The 18,088-nt window shown below is 44.6% G+C and overlaps 1 protein-coding gene across 4 annotated transcripts in view; it reads left to right on the forward strand.

Moving 5' to 3' along the window:
* Positions 1-4,708, forward strand: part of LOC138787351 (proteinase-activated receptor 1-like) — a 70,518-nt gene extending 65,810 nt beyond the window's left edge. For all 4 annotated transcript variants that reach the window (XM_069964623.1, XM_069964620.1, XM_069964619.1 and 1 more), the window contains 2 exons: positions 1,276-1,332; positions 3,500-4,708. In XM_069964623.1, the coding sequence (XP_069820724.1) occupies positions 1,276-1,332; positions 3,500-4,509 (1,067 nt within the window). In that variant the 3' untranslated portion in view covers positions 4,510-4,708. The remainder of the gene's footprint in view (positions 1-1,275; positions 1,333-3,499) is intronic.
* Positions 4,709-18,088: the final 13,380 nt, after the last annotated feature.

The following is an 18,088-nucleotide window of genomic DNA, read 5'->3' on the forward strand; positions in this document are numbered from 1 at the left end:
GGTAGAAAAATATTGAACATGTTGAATTTTAACTGCCCAATCCTATGTTTTTGAATCGATAAGCTGCCATCAGTGCAGTCTCCCAGCTGCTTACTCTCCTTATTATTTAGAACACATGAATGCTTGGAAGAGTGTTTATTTGGCAGTTTCATGGTCTTTTTGATAGCCGTAGGCATCCAAAGGATGGGCTAAGTGGTCATGCACACTGAGCAATAGACAAGGAATTGAAGAGGAATCTGCTCTTAATTTCTGCTTGAAATTCCCCCTGTAAGGGCGGGTTCACACTACGGAATTCTCGTGGATAAACTCCGCCGGATTCCGCTGCCTGTACGCGCTCACGGCCGCGCGCCTTTCCGCTGGCTCCATAGGCACAATTCTATGGGCTGGCCGATTCCGCTATCCGCCAAAAGAATTGACGTGTCAATTCTTTCGGCGGATTCTTCCTGTGCATAGAATGGTGTCTACGGCACGGGCGGAGAGGGGCACAGCCGTGAGAGTGTACAGGCAATGGAATCCGGCGGAATTTATCCGTGAGAATTCCATAGTGTGAACCCGCCCTAAAATATGAACAGAGCACACTGCAGTGTGTTGTTCACACTGCAGAATTTTTTGCTGAAGATCCGCTTTTGTGGCCAAAGAAGTGACATGTTACTACTTTGGTTGGATTCTGCTAGAGGAATCCTATAGAAGTCAATGGGACTTGAATTCTGCTTAAAATTCAGCTTGAATTCAGCTTGAATTTTGCTCAAATTCAGCTCCTATTCTGCTAGAGCAGAATAGAAGAGGAATTTCAAGCAAAAAACTTTCCTCTTTGAGGCTATGTGCACACTGAGGAAAAGGCGAGGAATTCAACTTGAAATTCAGCTTGAAATTCCTCCTGTAAAATATGTACAGAGCAAAGTCCCATTGTGTTCAATGGGTTTTCTGCTCTGTTGTTCACACTGCAGAATTTCTGAGCAGAATTTTCTGCTGTAGATCTGCTAGAGGAATCCTATAGAAGTCAATGGGGGGCTTAAATTCTGCTTGAATTCTGCCTGAAAACTTTCTGCTTCAATTCCTCGGGAATTGCTCAGTGTGCACATACCCTAATTCCTCATCTTTTGCTCAGTGTGCATGAGCCCTCACACAGCAGTTTGTTTTGTGGATTCAAAAGGAATGGGAACTATAAAGGGAAGATTATACTTCAAATTCCTGCTGGATACATGTCTATAAAATAAAATGTTACATATCTGTTATGAGGCATACATTCTCATAATTTTTTTTTTTCTTTTTTAGATTTTTATGATAACTCTTTTGCCCCTGTTAAAATATACTGGAATGACAATGACACAAGTAAGTAACATGTGTCTGCTGCAAATCTCTAAATGTGCAAAAAGTTAATGTCTAAATATTAAAGAGATTTTGTACCCACAATCTGACCCCCCCCCCCCCCCCCCCCAAACAGCTTGTACTTTTAGATAGCTGCTTTTAATCCAAGATCTGTCCTGTAGTCCATTTGGCAGGTGATGCAGTTATTGTCCTAAAAACTACTTTTAAATTTGCAGTCCCGTGTCAAATTGGTGTGGTCTAGAGTATCTTAGGATCTGTGCCTTAGGATTGTGACACCCCTCCGTCCCTCCTCCCCACCCTCCTCATCATTAGGAATGCCCCTAGAACAATTTCTGTTATTAATCACCTGTGTGAACACTGTGATTGTGCAGTGACTGCACTGTGTGCAGTGTTAAGACAAGTGATGAATAGGATCCTACCCAGGGGCGTTCATAATGATGAGGAGAGCGGGGAAGAGGGACGGAGGGGTGTCGCAATCCTAAGGCATGGGTACTCTAGGCCAGTGCTTCTCAAACTTTTCATTCTCAGGCCTCACCTGGGGCTCCATATTGATGGTCGGGCCTCACCAACCAACACATACTACTATGCATTGTCAAATATTGCCATATAGAGCCTCACACATCCTTAATTCCCCCACCAGTGCCAAATAGTTACAGAATAACCTGCACGTTCAATCGCCGACAGGACCCTGGCATCATGACAGGGTTAGACTCTTGCTTATAGTAATAATGTCCCCTGCTGTATCCACCCATTTAGTAATAATGTCCCCTGCTGTATCCCCCATTTGGTAATAATGCCTCCTGCTGTTTCCTCCTGTTTAGTAATAATGCCCCCTGCTATAATGCCTGTTATTAAGCCCTCCACCCCCAATACATTCAATTAAACCTCTCTGACCCACCAACACCAGCAATTAATGCTCCCCCTCACCCCCACCCCCTTAGTATGGCATGCCAGCTCCTGCCCAGCGCCTTCCAGTGCTCCCCGGCCTCTAGTAGCTCTGCCATGTCTCGGTGCGGCCATGTCCCGGTCTTGGGGAGACACATGTCTGCCCTACAACTAACCGTGCACCTGGTACCTGCCGCACTTCCTGATTCGCAGCGACATCCACCGCATATCCAAAAGTTCGGGTCTCCATGGATGCATATCCATGGAGACCCGAACTTTTGGATTAGCGGTGAATTTCACTGCAAATCTGGAACCGAGGCTGGTGACAGGTGTACTAGCAGGTCCTGCTGGGAGAGCACCCCATGTCTTCCTAGTACACCCCGCAGCGCCTCCTCGGCACCCCTGCAGACAGGGTCAGTAGTATGTGTGACCGCACTGCAGGGGGACCGGGTTCCTTAGAGAGCAGCCCCAGCTGTATCAGTATCGTCCTGTGCACCAGACCTTGCGCCTCACCGGACTGTAAGCTGCGCCTCACAGTTTGAAAAGTGCTGCTCTAGGCCACACCAATTTGACACAGGGCTGCAAGTTTAAAAGTTGTTTTTTAGGACAAAAACTGCATCAACTGCCGAACAGACCCCAGGACAGATCTTGGATTAAAAGCAGCTATCCAAAGGTATAAGCAGTTTGGGGGAGGGGGAAGATTGTGGGTACAGAGTCGCTTTAACTTTCAAATTGTTCACATTTTATCATTTGTAAATACAATAGTTAGATATAGTGTATATGTAGTGTATTCTTAGCCCCTTTTGATCTGTCTGTATTTTGATTTGTGTCTAGAGTCTATGCCTATGTTCACACACACAGTATTTTCGGCAGTCTTTTTTCAATCAAAATCAAAAGTTGAATTATCAGGGCAAAATTATAATGGAAATATATATATTTGCACAGTCTGTGTTTTTTCAACCCACTGCAAATACCAATGATCAAAAGTCTGACGGAAATACTATGTATGAACATAGCCTATGGCTGTATCCATGTTTTCCCGGACCCCTAGGGCTGCATCCAACTTCTTCAGCCACCGGTATTCAAATGCTGAGCAATCTGACTCAAGCCTGCTCGAGTCGCCCTCATCTCTAATCTCTCTATACTAACATAATATTTCAGTATATAATGATAAATATAATAGTACTGTTTGAATATCTTCCAAGCAGCCTAGTGTTAACCACCATGCTGAGGAGATGGCACAACAATAATTGAAATGTATTTTCTTTGTTTTGTTTTTTTCCAGTGTACACTTTGATCAAGGATGTTTCTTATTACACTAAAGTGTACCTTACCGGTCAATGGTTGACCGCCTTTGTACCATCCATTCACACTGTGGTGGTAATTTTGGCTCTGCCGCTAAATCTAATGGCAATAGTAATGTTTTTACTTAAGATAAAAATCAAGACGCCGGCAGTAGTGTATATGCTGAACTTGGCGACAGCTGATGTGTTATTTGTTGCTGTGTTGCCCTTTCACATTGTCTATAGATTCAGTGGGAACAACTGGCAAATTGGAGAAGAAATGTGCCGATTAACCATAGCGGCATTTTACTGCAATATGTACTGCTCCATCCTGCTCATGACAAGTATGAGTGTGGACAGATACATGGCTGTGGTGTTTCCAATGCACTCTCGTACTTGGCGAACAAAGAAGCGTGCTTGGCTGGTGTGTGTTGTCATCTGGATAGTATCCATAGCTAGCACTGTGCCGCTTCTGGTCACTAAGCAGACTCTTCACATTTGGTCCCTGGACATCACAACCTGCCATGACTTGCTGGAATTAGTAGACCAACAGGGCTTCTACATGTACTATTTCACAGCCTTTTCTTCCATTTTCTTCTTCTTTCCATTAATTGTTACAATCTTCTGTTACACTGGAATAATCCGATCCTTAAGTAAAAGCCCAGAGGTCATTGACAATTACTCTAAGAAGACAAGAGCTATTTTCTTAACCATTATAGTCCTTTGTGTGTTCATTATCTGCTTTGGTCCAACCAATATCATCTTTCTAATGCATTATCTGCACTTCCTTAGTGGACATTCTGAGTCTCTTTATTTTGCCTACATTCTGTGTGCTTGTATAAGTAGCATAAGTAGTTGTCTTGATCCTTTAATGTATTACTATGCATCAGCAAGGTGTCGGAAGTATGTTTATAGTCTCTTAAGCTGTAGGAAGTCTGAAAAACTACAAATCACACCCCAGCTCTATGCTTTCAAACAATTGAGTACAGAAGGTACCAAGTTGAGTAAATGAAGTTTAAGGCTATGTTCACAGGTTTGTTTGTTTTTCAGCTCTTTTTAAAAGTCTAAATAACGGACGTCATTTAGCCCTCTAGCCTTCCCTTGCAATGACGGCTGTTGGTACATTAGTCTAGTTTGGGGTTACTAATTGGCCTTTGGGTTTGCCTTAATTGAAAAGTCCATTGAATTTAAAGCGACTCTGTACCCACAATCTGACACCCCCCCCCCCAAACCGCTTGTACCTTCGGATAGCTACTTTTAATCCAAGATCTATCCTGGGGTCCGTTTGGCAGGTGATGCAGTTATTGTCCTAAAAAACAACTTTTAAACCTGCAGCCCTGTGCCCAACGGGCGTAGCCTAGATTGTGTATGCATTAAGCTGGCACAACCTCTGTCCGTCCCCCCCTTCCGCCCTCCTCATCATTAGGAATGCTCCAGGCAGATTGCCTACTATTCATCAGCTGTGTCGGCCCGGCACATGGGCTTCATCGTTAAGGCACCTGTGCAATGTTCAGACAGGAGTAAATGTTCCAGTGGCATTCCTAATGATGAAGAGGGTGGGGAGGAGGGACAGAGGGGTGGTGCAAAGTTAGGGCACAGATATTCTAAGCCACGCCCATTGGGCATGGGGCTGCACGTTTAAAACTTGCTTTTTAGGACAATAACTGCATCACCTGCCAAACGGACCGCAGGACAGATCTTTGATTAAAAGCAGCTATCCGGAGGCACAAGTGGTTTGGGGGGGGGGGGGGGGTGTCAGATTGTGGGTACAGAGTTGCTTTAATAGTAAAAATGGAGAAAGAACAGTGAAAAAAGAAAAACTGTGTGTGAACAACTGCTAAAAAACGTACGCTGTTTGCAAAAGAAGCCCGAAAATAATTGTCATGATCATTATTTTGACGTATGTGGTGAAAACGTCCGTTATCCAATACATTGTGTGCGTGGGACGTCCGTCCGCTTGGAGGATGGACAAGATACATAACTGACGGCCAGACGATCATATGGCCTTCAGTTATTAAAAGTGTATGGGGACCTTAAGAATGTAAAGGCTGCCTTTAATCTCTGTGCCGCTCCCTGCCACTCCACCACGGGTTCTTGGAATAGCTGGATCCAGTCCTGGGAAATGTCTCCCAGTTTCCCTGGACTGGATCTAGCTTTTCCAAGCACCCAGGGACGAGCGTCGGGAAGCAGCACCGAGATCAAAGGCAGCCGGCTGATAAGCAAACTGCCGAGCAAGCAAAACTGCGAGCTTTGCTTCATTTGTAATGTAAATTCTCTCACCTCTAATAGTATTCTATTTGTTCATTTTTAGCAGCGTACATTGTATTACTATTACTTGAAGTGCTTTTCCTTCTAAATAAACATTTGAAAGAATTAACTACTGACTTGTCCTTTTGTGTGAAGCTTTTACTCTTCTGTTTATCTATGTCTGGTGCCCTGTGGCCTGTACAGAGGTAAGTGTGAGGAGGGGAGTTGTGGCCATGACCTCTGTGAATGGCCTCATCCTGTCTTATCTATATACCAGTGTCACTTTTCATTGTAATCCTATCTGAGATAATAGTGAGGATAGTTGAAAAGTTTTCTCTTCTGAATTGGAAGTGTCAGTGTTATTATTAGGCTCTGTGACCGCACTGAAAATTCCAAGATTTTAGCATTATTTTAAGATATAAATATCAAAATTCCTAAATAGGTCACATTTTCTGATGACAACCTCCCTTTATGTCAAACAACTGAACCAAAAATCTAATTCATATAGTTATTAAAGGATACATTTAACCTGCATAATACCAACCTCCAGGGCCATTTTAATACACTGGTGGGCCAAGTGCAAAGGCCTCAAGAGTGCCGCCCCCCCCCCCCCTTGCTTTTTGGCGTCCCCCACAGCCAATATTATCAGAATCAGTGCTCCACACAGAGGATAATGCCCTGAAAGTTCCCCTACACTGTATTAAGAGCCCCAATAAATATGGTAGTTATTTTACAGCACTATTTCCACCATACAGTGATTACATATTGCCTCAAAACTGCTCTGAACAAAACAGAAAGATATCACCAATGATACCACTACATAATACCGGCACACCATGACCACTATTCCTACAACCCTATAACAGAGTGCAGTTACATCTAGTGACTCACAGGTGGCGTCTTCTCTGATCAGAATCTTTTTTTTTCTTATCCAGTGTGGGCCACCTTTTAAAGTCTTCTCCTGGCTGTGAATCCTCTCTCCAAATTATTTTAGGCTCTAACACATACAGTAGTTAGGTCCCCTGTTCCCCTATATAGTAGTTACACCCCTCTTAATAATTAGGTATGCTCTGTGCCCCAGTATAGTAGTAAGGTCCCTATATAATATAGGCCCCCCTGTGCAGTCCCCACATAATAGGCCAGTGTGTGCAGCCCCAATGTAGTATATACCCCTTGTGTGCTGCCCCCAGTAATGTATAGACCACATTGTGCTGCCCCCAGTAGTATATGTGTGGTTCACTCCTGTGAGGCTCGACCGGTCACTTGCTAGATGGTACTGTGACGCCACTGCTGTAGTGGTTGGTCGAGATATAGCTTAGTGAGATGATATACTGTTGTTACGCCAGTGCCCGGTGGGCACATAAGTATGGAGGCACACTTGCTTTTATTTTAAAGTGGCGAGCTACACCCTTTCCCCTGTGGTCGCTGACCTGCCGGGCTGTGCCGGGGTCCTTTGGGTACCTATCACGGTGGTCCGGAGTGGAGTTGTGACCCACCCGGACTATCAGTGCCGCCACCCAAAGGGGAGATGAACCAAGGATGTGTTATCTAATGCATGGGTCTCCACACTGCGGCCCTCCAAAACCACAATTCCCATCATGCCTGGACAGCTAAAGCTTTGGATTTGGCTGCCCAGGCATGATGGGAAATGTAGTATTGCAACAGCTGGAGGGCAGTAGTTTGGAGACCCATGATCTACTGTGTAGGTGCCTGAGTAATAATCACTGAGTCCAGTTGGCTTAAATAGATCTTCTTTACTGAGAGTATACTTTATACAATAGCTGATAGCAGACTGTAGACTTGACAAGACAGAAGCTGTAGCGAGGACCTTTAGAGTAGTAGAGCTGAGAACAGTTGAGAGGAGTTTGTGCTGATAATCCAGAATAGTTGAGAGGAGTTTGTACTCCAGGTTCGGAGTAGTAGACAGGAGTGTGTCGTGTCGTGTCCCAACCCAAATAGTAATGTGCTCTGCCGGAACTTTAGAAGACGTAGAATACTAAAGACTTGAAAAAATTTACTTGTGCCCGTCTTTCAACCTGTGTCACTATACCCCCTTTTGCCCACCAGTGTCGGGTGACCCGTCCTGTGAGGGTGACACAAGCCCCAGACCTTGTTACCTGGGTTTAGCAGACTGGCCAAGATTTCCTGGTTACACCCACGCTGCGAGATAGAGTACATAGGCTTCTTGCAACTTTGCTCTATCCGGATCAGTTCCTCTTGTTATTGGGATACTTTCCTGCACTTTTAGACCTATTCTCGGCATGGGTAGGGGTTTTTCTGACTTGTCCTCTTCTTAGAGTAGTTTAACACTGCATAGAGTGTAGAAGTGCTGCTTTCAAGAACCTGGTTTCTGCGCCTCTCATGTGCATCTGCTCTGCACAGGAACCTGACTAAGACTGCGGACTAGTTCTGGAGTGGGGACCTTGCAAAGCCAGGGCCCAGCTGGACCACAGCAGGGACCAACTTGTTTGGCATCTTCTCTGCTCAACAACCAGACTAAGACTAACTAAAAGTGGATGTATGCTTCCTCTCCCCATGTGACAACTTCCTACAGGTGTAATATCCCCTGTGAGTGGTGGAGAAGAAAGCATAGAAAGAAAGGAGCTTAGAGATAGGTAGAGAAGGTCTTCATTGGTGTACAGATCACAATAAACAATAACCCTTTCGTTTCCTGCAGCTGTGCAAACTACAAGTACAGTTACATTCAATAGTGAGAATAGTGGCAAAACTTAGGTACTACTTCATTACCACAGCTACTTGAAGTACAGGCTTTTGGTAGGGTTGTAAAGCACTAGTAACATCCATGGTGGGACACCACATATGGACCCCATTGTGCTGCGCCCAGTAGTATATAGACCCCCTGTGTGCTTCCCCCAGTAGTGTATAGCCCCCTGTGCGCTCCCCCAGTAGTACATGGCCTCTCCTGTGCACTCCTCCAGTAGTAAATAGCCTCCCCCAGTAGTACATAGCCTATAAGATAAATACACAAACACTTATACTCACCTGTGTGCACGCGTCTCATCTACTCTTCACTTTTGTGGCTGCAGGTAGTTTTTTGCCTGCGGTGACAAGAGGGTGCACTCCCCTTGTGGTCCAGGCGCCGCTGCTCCAGTGACGTCACTCGAGTGCCAGCACCACAAGGAGAGAGCTGCCTCTTGTGACCACAGGCAAAGCACTTCCTGCGGCTTTAAGAGTGACTGACAGGGAGGGAACCAATGGCTCCTGCTCTGTCAGTGCTGCTGCAGGCAACTATGAGCACTGGGTGCAAGCGCAGCAGCAGGCGGGTAGATTAATTACTTACCCAGCCCGATGGCGTCCCCGCAACAGGCTATCAGACGGAGCCCTGTGTGACCGCATTGGTCGCACATAGCAAAGGCCGTCCCTGCTCAGGGGGCCAGTTTAACCACAGGGCCCGGTGCAGATGCACCATTTTCACTCTGGTTAAAGTGGCCCTGCCTACCTCTTATTACCTTTATCAACTTGCTTTTGGTGGTAGACAGGGGTCAGGGTTTCTAGACTGGTCTACTTGACAGAACCTCTTAATCATTTGTTCTTCAGTTTGCATATCCTCACTTATTCTTGGCTTTCTTAGTTCCAGCCCAACCACTAGGACCTTCTACTCAATGGAAATCCACAGATGAGAACTTTAGGTTGTAGGTTAGAGCTTTTTACTAATGCATTGCATAGGCACATTAGGTGTAGTGATATCACGATACCAGAATTTTGAGTTAGATATTGATGTCAGCTTTTTTTTTTTTACTTCGATACTCTATACCAATTCGCTACTTAATAAAGTATAACACCCCCCCCCCCCCAAAAAAAACCAAATATAAGGCCCCACAGACTGAGCATATGATGCCCTCCCCCAAACTGCAGATATAATGCCCCCAGAATGGTTTTTGTTCTTCATGTAACAAATCCTACACGTTATCTTATAACTTTAAATAGAAAGTTTACTTTTTTTTTAAAAAAAAATTTGCTTAAAATTTCTCAAACTTTCCCTTAACTTTTATAACTTTTTAATCTTTTGGCCTGTAGGACTGTGTGAGGGGTCATTCTTTCCGCCATGAGCTGTAGCTTTGATCATTTGTATACATGTGACTTTTTGATCACTTTTTTATAAAAATTTTTTCTGGGATGTGATATGACCAAAGTCAGCAAATTTAGACTTTGACATTTGTTTTGCACTTACACTGTTTACTATGCAAGATCAAGAATGTGATACTTTTATAGTTTGGGCATGTACACATGCGATGATGTGAAATATATGTTTTTTTTACATTTTTATAATGGAAAGGGGGGGGGATTATTAGAACTTTTTATTTTTAAAAACCTTTTTTAATCAATTAGACTGATCTATGCAATGCTTAAGTATTGCACAGATCAGTGAGATCTCTGCTCTGCTAACAGTCTGGCTAAAAGTTTATTAGTTTACAGACACTGGCAGCAATGGAGGGTGAGTATAGACCTCTAGCGTAACTGTAATTTAAATGTCACTTTTCAGAAATCAATGACTATCAATAGCACAAGCGATTTTAAGAAACTCTGTAATAGGTTTTATTAAGCAAAAAAGTTTCTTTCTGTACTCAAAAAGCTGTTTTGCATCCTCTCTCCTCATTTCAAAAGAAGCAGGATTTCTGTGTTCATTATAGTCTATGGAGGGGGGAGGGGCCCCTTGGTGTTATCTCACCAAGTTCCCAGGTTAGCAGTGACCTTTGTGACCTGTGAATCCAGCATTTTATGTGCTCATACAGTTTCCGCCATAGCTTCTCTGCTCATTCTTCCCCGGCCCCTCACCCCTTCATAGGTTATAATGGACTCAGCAAATGCGTTTTCACTCTGCTTCTTTGTAATAAAGATGGCTTTACCTGATAGTGAACAGATAAGACGTGAGGGGGGAGGCTATTACAGAGTTTCTTAACCCTTTAAGGACAGAGCCAACTTGCATTTTTGCACTTCCGTTTTTTTTCCTCTTTGTGCTTAAAAAGGCCATAGCACTTGCATTTTTTCACCTAGAGACCCACATGAGCCCTTACTTTTTGCGCCACTAATTGTACTTTGCAATGAGAGACTGAATTTTTTCATAGAGTACACTGCAAAACCCCCAAAAAATTCCCAGGCTTATAGAGCTTTTATCCTTTGGTCTATGGGGCTATGTGAGGAGTAATTTTTTGCGCCATGATGTGTTCTTTATATCGGTACCTTGACTGCACATATGCGACTTTTTGATCGCTTTTTTTACAATTTTTCTGGATTTGATGCAAACAAAAAATGCGCAAGTTTGCACTTTGGGATTTTTTGGCGCTTACGCCGTTTACCGTGCGAGATCAGGAATGTGATAAATGAATAGTTCGGGAGATTACACACGCGGTGATATATTTATCTATAACATGGGAAAAGGGGGGTGATTCACACTTTTATTAGGGGAGGGGGCTTTTTACTAATAGTAAACTTTTTTTTCTTTTACACTTATACTAGAAGCCCCCTGGGGGACTTCTAGTATAAGTACACTGATCTCTCATTGAGATCTATGCTAAATAGTAATACAGCAAAGATTAATGAGATAGGCACTCAATGGCTTTCGGCTGCTGCCGACCACCACGGATCGGGCTGCATAAGTAATCAGCTGCATCTGATTACATTATTAGCGGGCGCGGCGATCAGACTGTGCCCACTAGTAGCCACGGTCCCGGGCTACATGCGGCACCCGGCACCGTGGCGGTTCAGAGCCGGATCGCCGTGCCCCTCCCCCTCTGAACTCCCCGAGGCGGCCCCGGGGGCGTAAATATATGCCCTGTGTCGTTAAGGGGTTAAAATTGTACTGATTTCTGCAAAAATGGTTTAAATGACAGTTACACTTTAAGGCTATGTTCACACGGCGTGAGAGACTGGCCACCGGGTCACGGAACGGCCGGTCTCTGCCTGGATCACCGGATGATCTGTACGGCCGCAGAGCTCTGATGTGGGCGCATCAGCCGCTCGATTCGTAGTGTGAACTGACAGTTTCCTACATGTCAGTTATTTCCGGCCCCATACGGAATCCCGGCCGGAGCGTATACACATTGTATGCGCTCCGGCCGGGATTCCGTATGGGGCCGGAAATAACTGACATGTAGGAAACTGTCAGTTCACACTACGAATCGAGCGGCTGATGCGCCCACATCGGGATCCCATTGAAAGTAAGGCATTGTTCCACCGCACCAAAAGTACAGCCGTTGTTGCCATCGGTAACAACGGCCGTACTTTTACGTAGTGTGAACATAGCCTAAATGTAAAACCTAAAGAATCACTTTCGGAAGTGCCTTCTATTTTTCTTCAGAAATAAACTATGTTAACCCTTTTAAGGACTGAGCCAGTTTTTATTTTTGTGCTTTCGTTTTTTCCTCCTCGTGTTTAAAAGGCCACTGCGCTTGCATATTTTCCCCTACAGACTTACATGAGCCCTTATTTTTTGCGACACCAATTATACTTTACAAATACAGACTTAATCTTTCTATAAAATATGCTGCAAACCAGAAAAAAATTCATATGTGCAGTGAAATTGTAAAAAAAAAAAAAAAAAGGTGCAATTCCTTTTTTTTTTTTTTTTTTTAGGGGTTTCATGTTTACGCTGTTTGCCCTATGGTAAAACTGACATGTTACCTATGTTCCTCAAGTCAGTACAATTACAACGATATGTAACTTGCATAACTTTTATATTTGATGGCTTTTAAAAAATTAAAACCTTTTAAAAAAACAAATGTGCAATTTTGAACTTTGGCGGGTTTTTGCGCTTACGCCGTTTACTGTGCAAGTTCAGAAATATGATAATTTAATATTTCGTGCGATTTCGCACACGGCAATACCAAATATGTTTTTTTTATTATTTTTATTTATAAGGGTACAAACCCACTTGCCGGATCCCGGCCCTATACTTTCAATGCCCTATACTTTGTCTGCAGCCCGCCCCGTTAACCCCCTGATGGCTGGACAATATACATTACCGGGTCCCCGCTCCTGCTTGGTACGGTGGTTCCCGGCACGTCCCGCCCAGCCAATCAGTGCGCTGCCCCACATAATGAGAAAAGGCACCCCCTAATTTTTTTTTTTTTTTGTAAATCGAAGTTTATTTTGTATTTTTCAAGATGAGGACAGGAAATAACAGAAAACAAACATTTTGACATTTAGAGAACTGTCCCAAGAAGGCACCAACAATAGATTAGCAAGTAATGGACAACGTGGTCGTACATTTCAAGCAAACATAAAGTAATCATGTAAGAACTTCTTTGCTCAAACACTGAGTATAGCACTATTCTATATGGGTAGTGCCATGCATAGTGAGCGATATGTATTCCACTGGTGATTTAAAGGTATCCTGAGTAGAGACCCAAAAAGGGTACCAGTATCACACTGAGAGCTTTCCGGAAGTGACCGGCCAGCGAATAAAGACGGTTGAGTGTGAGTAAGCCTTCATAAAGACCACCAGAAGAGAGCAGAAAAGTGAGTCAAGGAAAGAAGCAGTAAGCAAAGCAAGAAAGAGCGGTAAGGGGAATACGGAGAAGAAGGGGGGAGGACGTGGGGGGGAGCAGGAGGGTAAGGGCACCATGTCACCTCTGCAGAATCAATTAGGTATGATTCCCACTGGGTGTTCATGAGAGCCTCTGGACAAAAAGCAGGCTTGTTTTTTATGTCGTCCAATGGGAGCAAACCAGATGTGTAACATTGTACCCACCTAGCAACGGTGCAACAGTTGGGGACACCTATACCATCTTGTTAGGATTTAAAAGCTTTTCTCTTGAGCCAAAGAGGCTGTGGGCATTTTATGTGTCAAGGTGAAAATCTTAAGTTGGTCAGCCGGAGTCAAGGAGACCCCAAGTTCCATTTCCCAAGCAGCAAGTGGTACAACTGAGAGATTTTTTTAAGTGGTGGGGAGGATTGTAGCAGTAGGGACTCCAGATCAGTAGCGGTCGACACACGGATGCCTTCAGGGAAGTGAAGTCGAAGGTAGGACCGTAGCTGGGTATACTCCAACCAAGAAAGGGTCCTCTCGGGGCAGGCCAGCTGAAGCACCGAGAGAGGTTGGAGAGAGACCGAGGCTCCGAGAACCTGATGTAGCCTGACACCCTGAGACGCAGACCAGCACAGAAAGTGATCTTTACCACAGGAGGGTGGGAAAGCTGGGTCATCAAAAAGCGGGCTCATCAAGCCCGGACGGCAGGACAGTCCCAGGCGTGGTAGCATGGCATCCCAAACCTGTAGGAATTCCCGTGTCAAGAATAAAAATTCCGACATCTATGGTCGCTTAATAGGCATGATCCAGGGTAGTGACTTTAGGGCTAGAGGCGAGAGTTCCGCCTCATTGCTGACCCACTGCTTGTTACCAGACCCATGAAACCAGTCTACAATGCGCAGCAAGACCGCAGCCTTGTGGTAGAGGGTGAGGTCAGGTAAACCAGCGCCTCCTTCATGCTTGGGGCGGGTGAGAGTCTTGTATTTTATGCGTGGCCTCAGGGAGCCCCAGATGAACTTTCTGATGAGCCCTTGCAGTTGCTTCAAAAACACTAGGGGGATACTGATAGGGATCGACTGAAAAAACAAAAGCGTGGAAGTATGTCCATCTTGATAACGTCACCCCACAGCAACTACCTGTGAATATGACTGTCTTGCCACAGAAGCAGATATCTTGCATTTGTGTCACTGTGATGACATAAAGAACAAAATTCTGGTCTGAAATGTAATTAGTTGTAGCAGGAAAAAAAAGTTTTGTAGTCAATCCTTATATGAGGAACGAATGTGGTACGCGATGTGGTACACCAGAACAGGCCCCTGCCTGGGAAAGTAGGAACCGTTAGGCGCACAAAACAACCAATGACCTTTGAAATATATAGAGAGACAGTGTCCAAAACCATTCATCTGAACAGCAAAGTGTCACTAGTCCCCATAGTGAAGACAGTATTTCAGTATTGTCGGGTGAAAGAAGTCCAGCCAAACCGAATAAAATTGTAATTAAGCCCCTAGTGTATTGATATTGAACAGCTTTATTATTGGATATCCTTCAAAAAAAAGAAAAAAAATAGTTTTTCCCGTATAAAAAAATACAGTATTAGGAGTGGAAATAACATACTTTTGTGGGTGGACATAGTCATAAGAACAGTTGAAAGATGATCAAATGATCACAAATGCTACTTTTCCAAAGTAATGTTGCCTTTAATTGTAAAAATAAAATATGCACAATTGGCTGTGCCATCAAAAAGGTGCACTGACATTAGGGGTGTAAGAATTAAGGAATTTAGGAGCGTGATCAATGGTTTCATTTATGTAGGCAATCATAGCCTGGGTCACTTTTTGGGGGTCCCTATGAGCTATTACTAAAGTACATAAAAACAGAGAGTGGGATCAGAGTAATGATGACAGTACAAGGATTGTGTGGACAGCACTTGTAGTCTAGTAGAAGTGGATAATTTTTTTCTCCCAATAATTTTAAATAATTAAATGCCATTTGGACAAAAAATATAATACCTCCCCTGAAAGAATACACCACAAAATACAACAGAAGTGATGAATAAATCGACTCCTTGAAAGAAACCCTCCCTCCCAACCTTCTTGGCGTTTTCTTTTCCAAGTGCAGAAAATTTTAAAAAAAACTAATACCTCTCCTAAAGAATAAACCACAAAATAAAATAGAAATTATACAGAAATTTAGTCCGTACAAAGGATCACCCCCACCCACCCTTTTTGGCTTCTGAAAAAAAATTAAAAGTGGGCCACAGTATGATAAATTTCAAAGTACAGAGGCCTGGTTGAAATGGGACAATAAAAAAACGGGAATCACTGCTCCTTCCATGCTTGGCACACACTCTGCACCTTTTTCGGGGATACCTTCGGGTGGCAGTGGCAAGGACAAGGTGTGGGAAGTCTGCGCACATCCTCACTCTCAAAGGACTGCTGAGGGGCAGGGGAATCAAACAGGAGGCGCTTAATCACCTCCTCTTGAAATTGTAAAAATGTAAGCGCCCATTGTGCCTTCTGATAAACAACAAAAAGCAATGTAGGTGGCAGTCTGTATAAGACAGACTGCCACCTTTTTATACCAGGCCATGGTTTTACGCTTCACCAGGTATGGTTGCAGCACCTGGTCTGACAGGTACACACCACCCATTAAGGGATTGTAATCTCAGACACAGGCCATTTTAATTCTCTCAGTTGTGGCCCCCCTCTCCCTTATCACCACTGAGGTGTCTGCATGCAGGGTGGTGATCATAAAGACCTTTTTCCTGTCATGCCACTTGACAGCAAGCAGGATATCACTTGCCAGTGCAAATGACGCCCCCCTTTCTACCCGCCTGGACAGCAATTCCGGTGGGAGTCCTACCCTGCTTTTTCGGACTGTCCTACAGACCCCTGTGTTTGCAGCATGCAACAGTTAGTAAAGGGGTAAAAATTGGGAAGGTAGCCTTTGTGGAGAAAAGGCGCCATCAGCTCCCAGACAATTTTTCCGCTGACGCCAACTGTGCCTGGGCAGCCTAGGGGGTTTAGTTGGCGGTCCCTGCCCTCATAGATGAAAAAAATTACAGGTGTAGCCAGTGGGGCTCTCGCACACCTTGTAAACTTTCACTCCATATCTCGCCTTTAAAATTCATAAGGGACTCATCCACTGCCAATTGTTTGTCTGGGGTGTACATGTTTCTTGTAGGAGGGATAATAGGGGTCTTAATTTGTGGAGGCAGTCATCATTGGGGTCATTTTTTGGGGGGCACTGTGCATTGTCACTGTAATGCATGAAACACATTATGGTCTCATAGTGGGTGTGGGACATCACTGCTGCAAACACAGGGGTACTGTGGGCAGCCTGGCCACTCCAGTACGAGCGTATGGATGGTTTTTTAACTACCCCCATCAAAAGCGTCAAGCCCAGAAAATGTTTAATTTCTGCTACACTTGTGGGCCTCCAAGATGTCGCATAGGTGGATGTGGACTTCTGGGTGATGTACTGCTGGGCATATAAATTTGTTTGCTCGACAATCAATCCTAGGAACTGATCACCCACAAATAAAAAAAATCTATAGGGTTATAATTTGTTATATCCCTATTGATCCCTGGAGTGGCAGTGAATGGAGGTATTTGGGGAGAGAAAGAAGTGGCTGGATCCCAAAAGCTAACAGGATCTAGGGACACCCCTTTCCCTAGAGACATGACTGGGGCCAGGGTATGAAACCTCCACTGCGGCTGCGGCCGCCATACAGGGTCTACAAACAACAGACTCCTCTGAACTATCACTGCTACTGTCGTCAGAGTCCGGAAAAAAATCCGGATCTGATGCAGTGTCAGTCTCGCTTCCTTAAGTGCTAGAACACAGCATGGCGTACGCCTGCTCTGCACTAAATCTGCTGGACATTTTAAGTATTTAAAAATACTGTTACCAGCATAGACAGGTGTGTAAAGGTGTAATTGCGACCACACAACTTATAACAACTTACAACAACAAAAAAATATAGAACAAAATATATATGTGAAGTGGGGGTTCTTCACATACAGTGAGGGATCAGACAGTGACGGCGGACAGGGGTGACTGACAAGGGCGATCAGACACTGACAACGGACAGGGGTGACGGACACAGGCGATCAGACAGTAACAACGGACAGGGGTGACGGACACGAGCGATCAGACAGGGGCGACGCAGGATATGTGTTTTGTGCTTGTGTGAGACCTCTTCACAGCACAAGACTTGTAGTTTCTCTCTCTTCTCTCACAGATCAACTACAGGGAGTGAAGAGAGAAACACAGCAAAAGTTCTGTGCTGTGTTTACTAAACACTGTGAAAATGATGACTGTCTATCACAGTCATCATTGGGTAAGGGAACAAATTGGCCCCTCCCCTGTTGCTATGTGACAGCAGCTGACAGGCAGCTCTGTCACATAGCTAACGGTGCATGCGTGCGCCATTTTCTTTTTCTTGGCATCCAGAGGGGAGGGGGGCCTCCCGGCGGCCATGTCAGTGGGACAGGTGAGGGGGCCTGGCCACAGCATTTTTTATTGCCACCGAACGAAAATGAACGGTCAGTGTTGATAAAAAGGCTGTCTGCCACAGCTGCCATTCATTCTAATGCGATCGTCGTTATTCTGTGAATAACGGCGATCACATTGCCGGGGACCGCTCACTGCAGCCCCGGCTGGCTTCTCCAAGCTCTCAAGTACCTCCAGTAGCTAAAAGCAGGGAGATTTTAACCCCCACGGCGCCGTAACTTTATTCCGATATGCAACCGTTAAAAGGTGTATGCATCAGAATAAACATGGAGTTTTTGATGGATCGTGATCCTGTTGTAGGAGCTCTTCTTTGCTGGCTCATCTACCGTCCTTTTGTTCA

Source organism: Dendropsophus ebraccatus, chromosome 3 (assembly GCF_027789765.1).
Source record: "Dendropsophus ebraccatus isolate aDenEbr1 chromosome 3, aDenEbr1.pat, whole genome shotgun sequence".
NCBI classification, from domain to species: domain Eukaryota; kingdom Metazoa; phylum Chordata; class Amphibia; order Anura; family Hylidae; genus Dendropsophus; species Dendropsophus ebraccatus.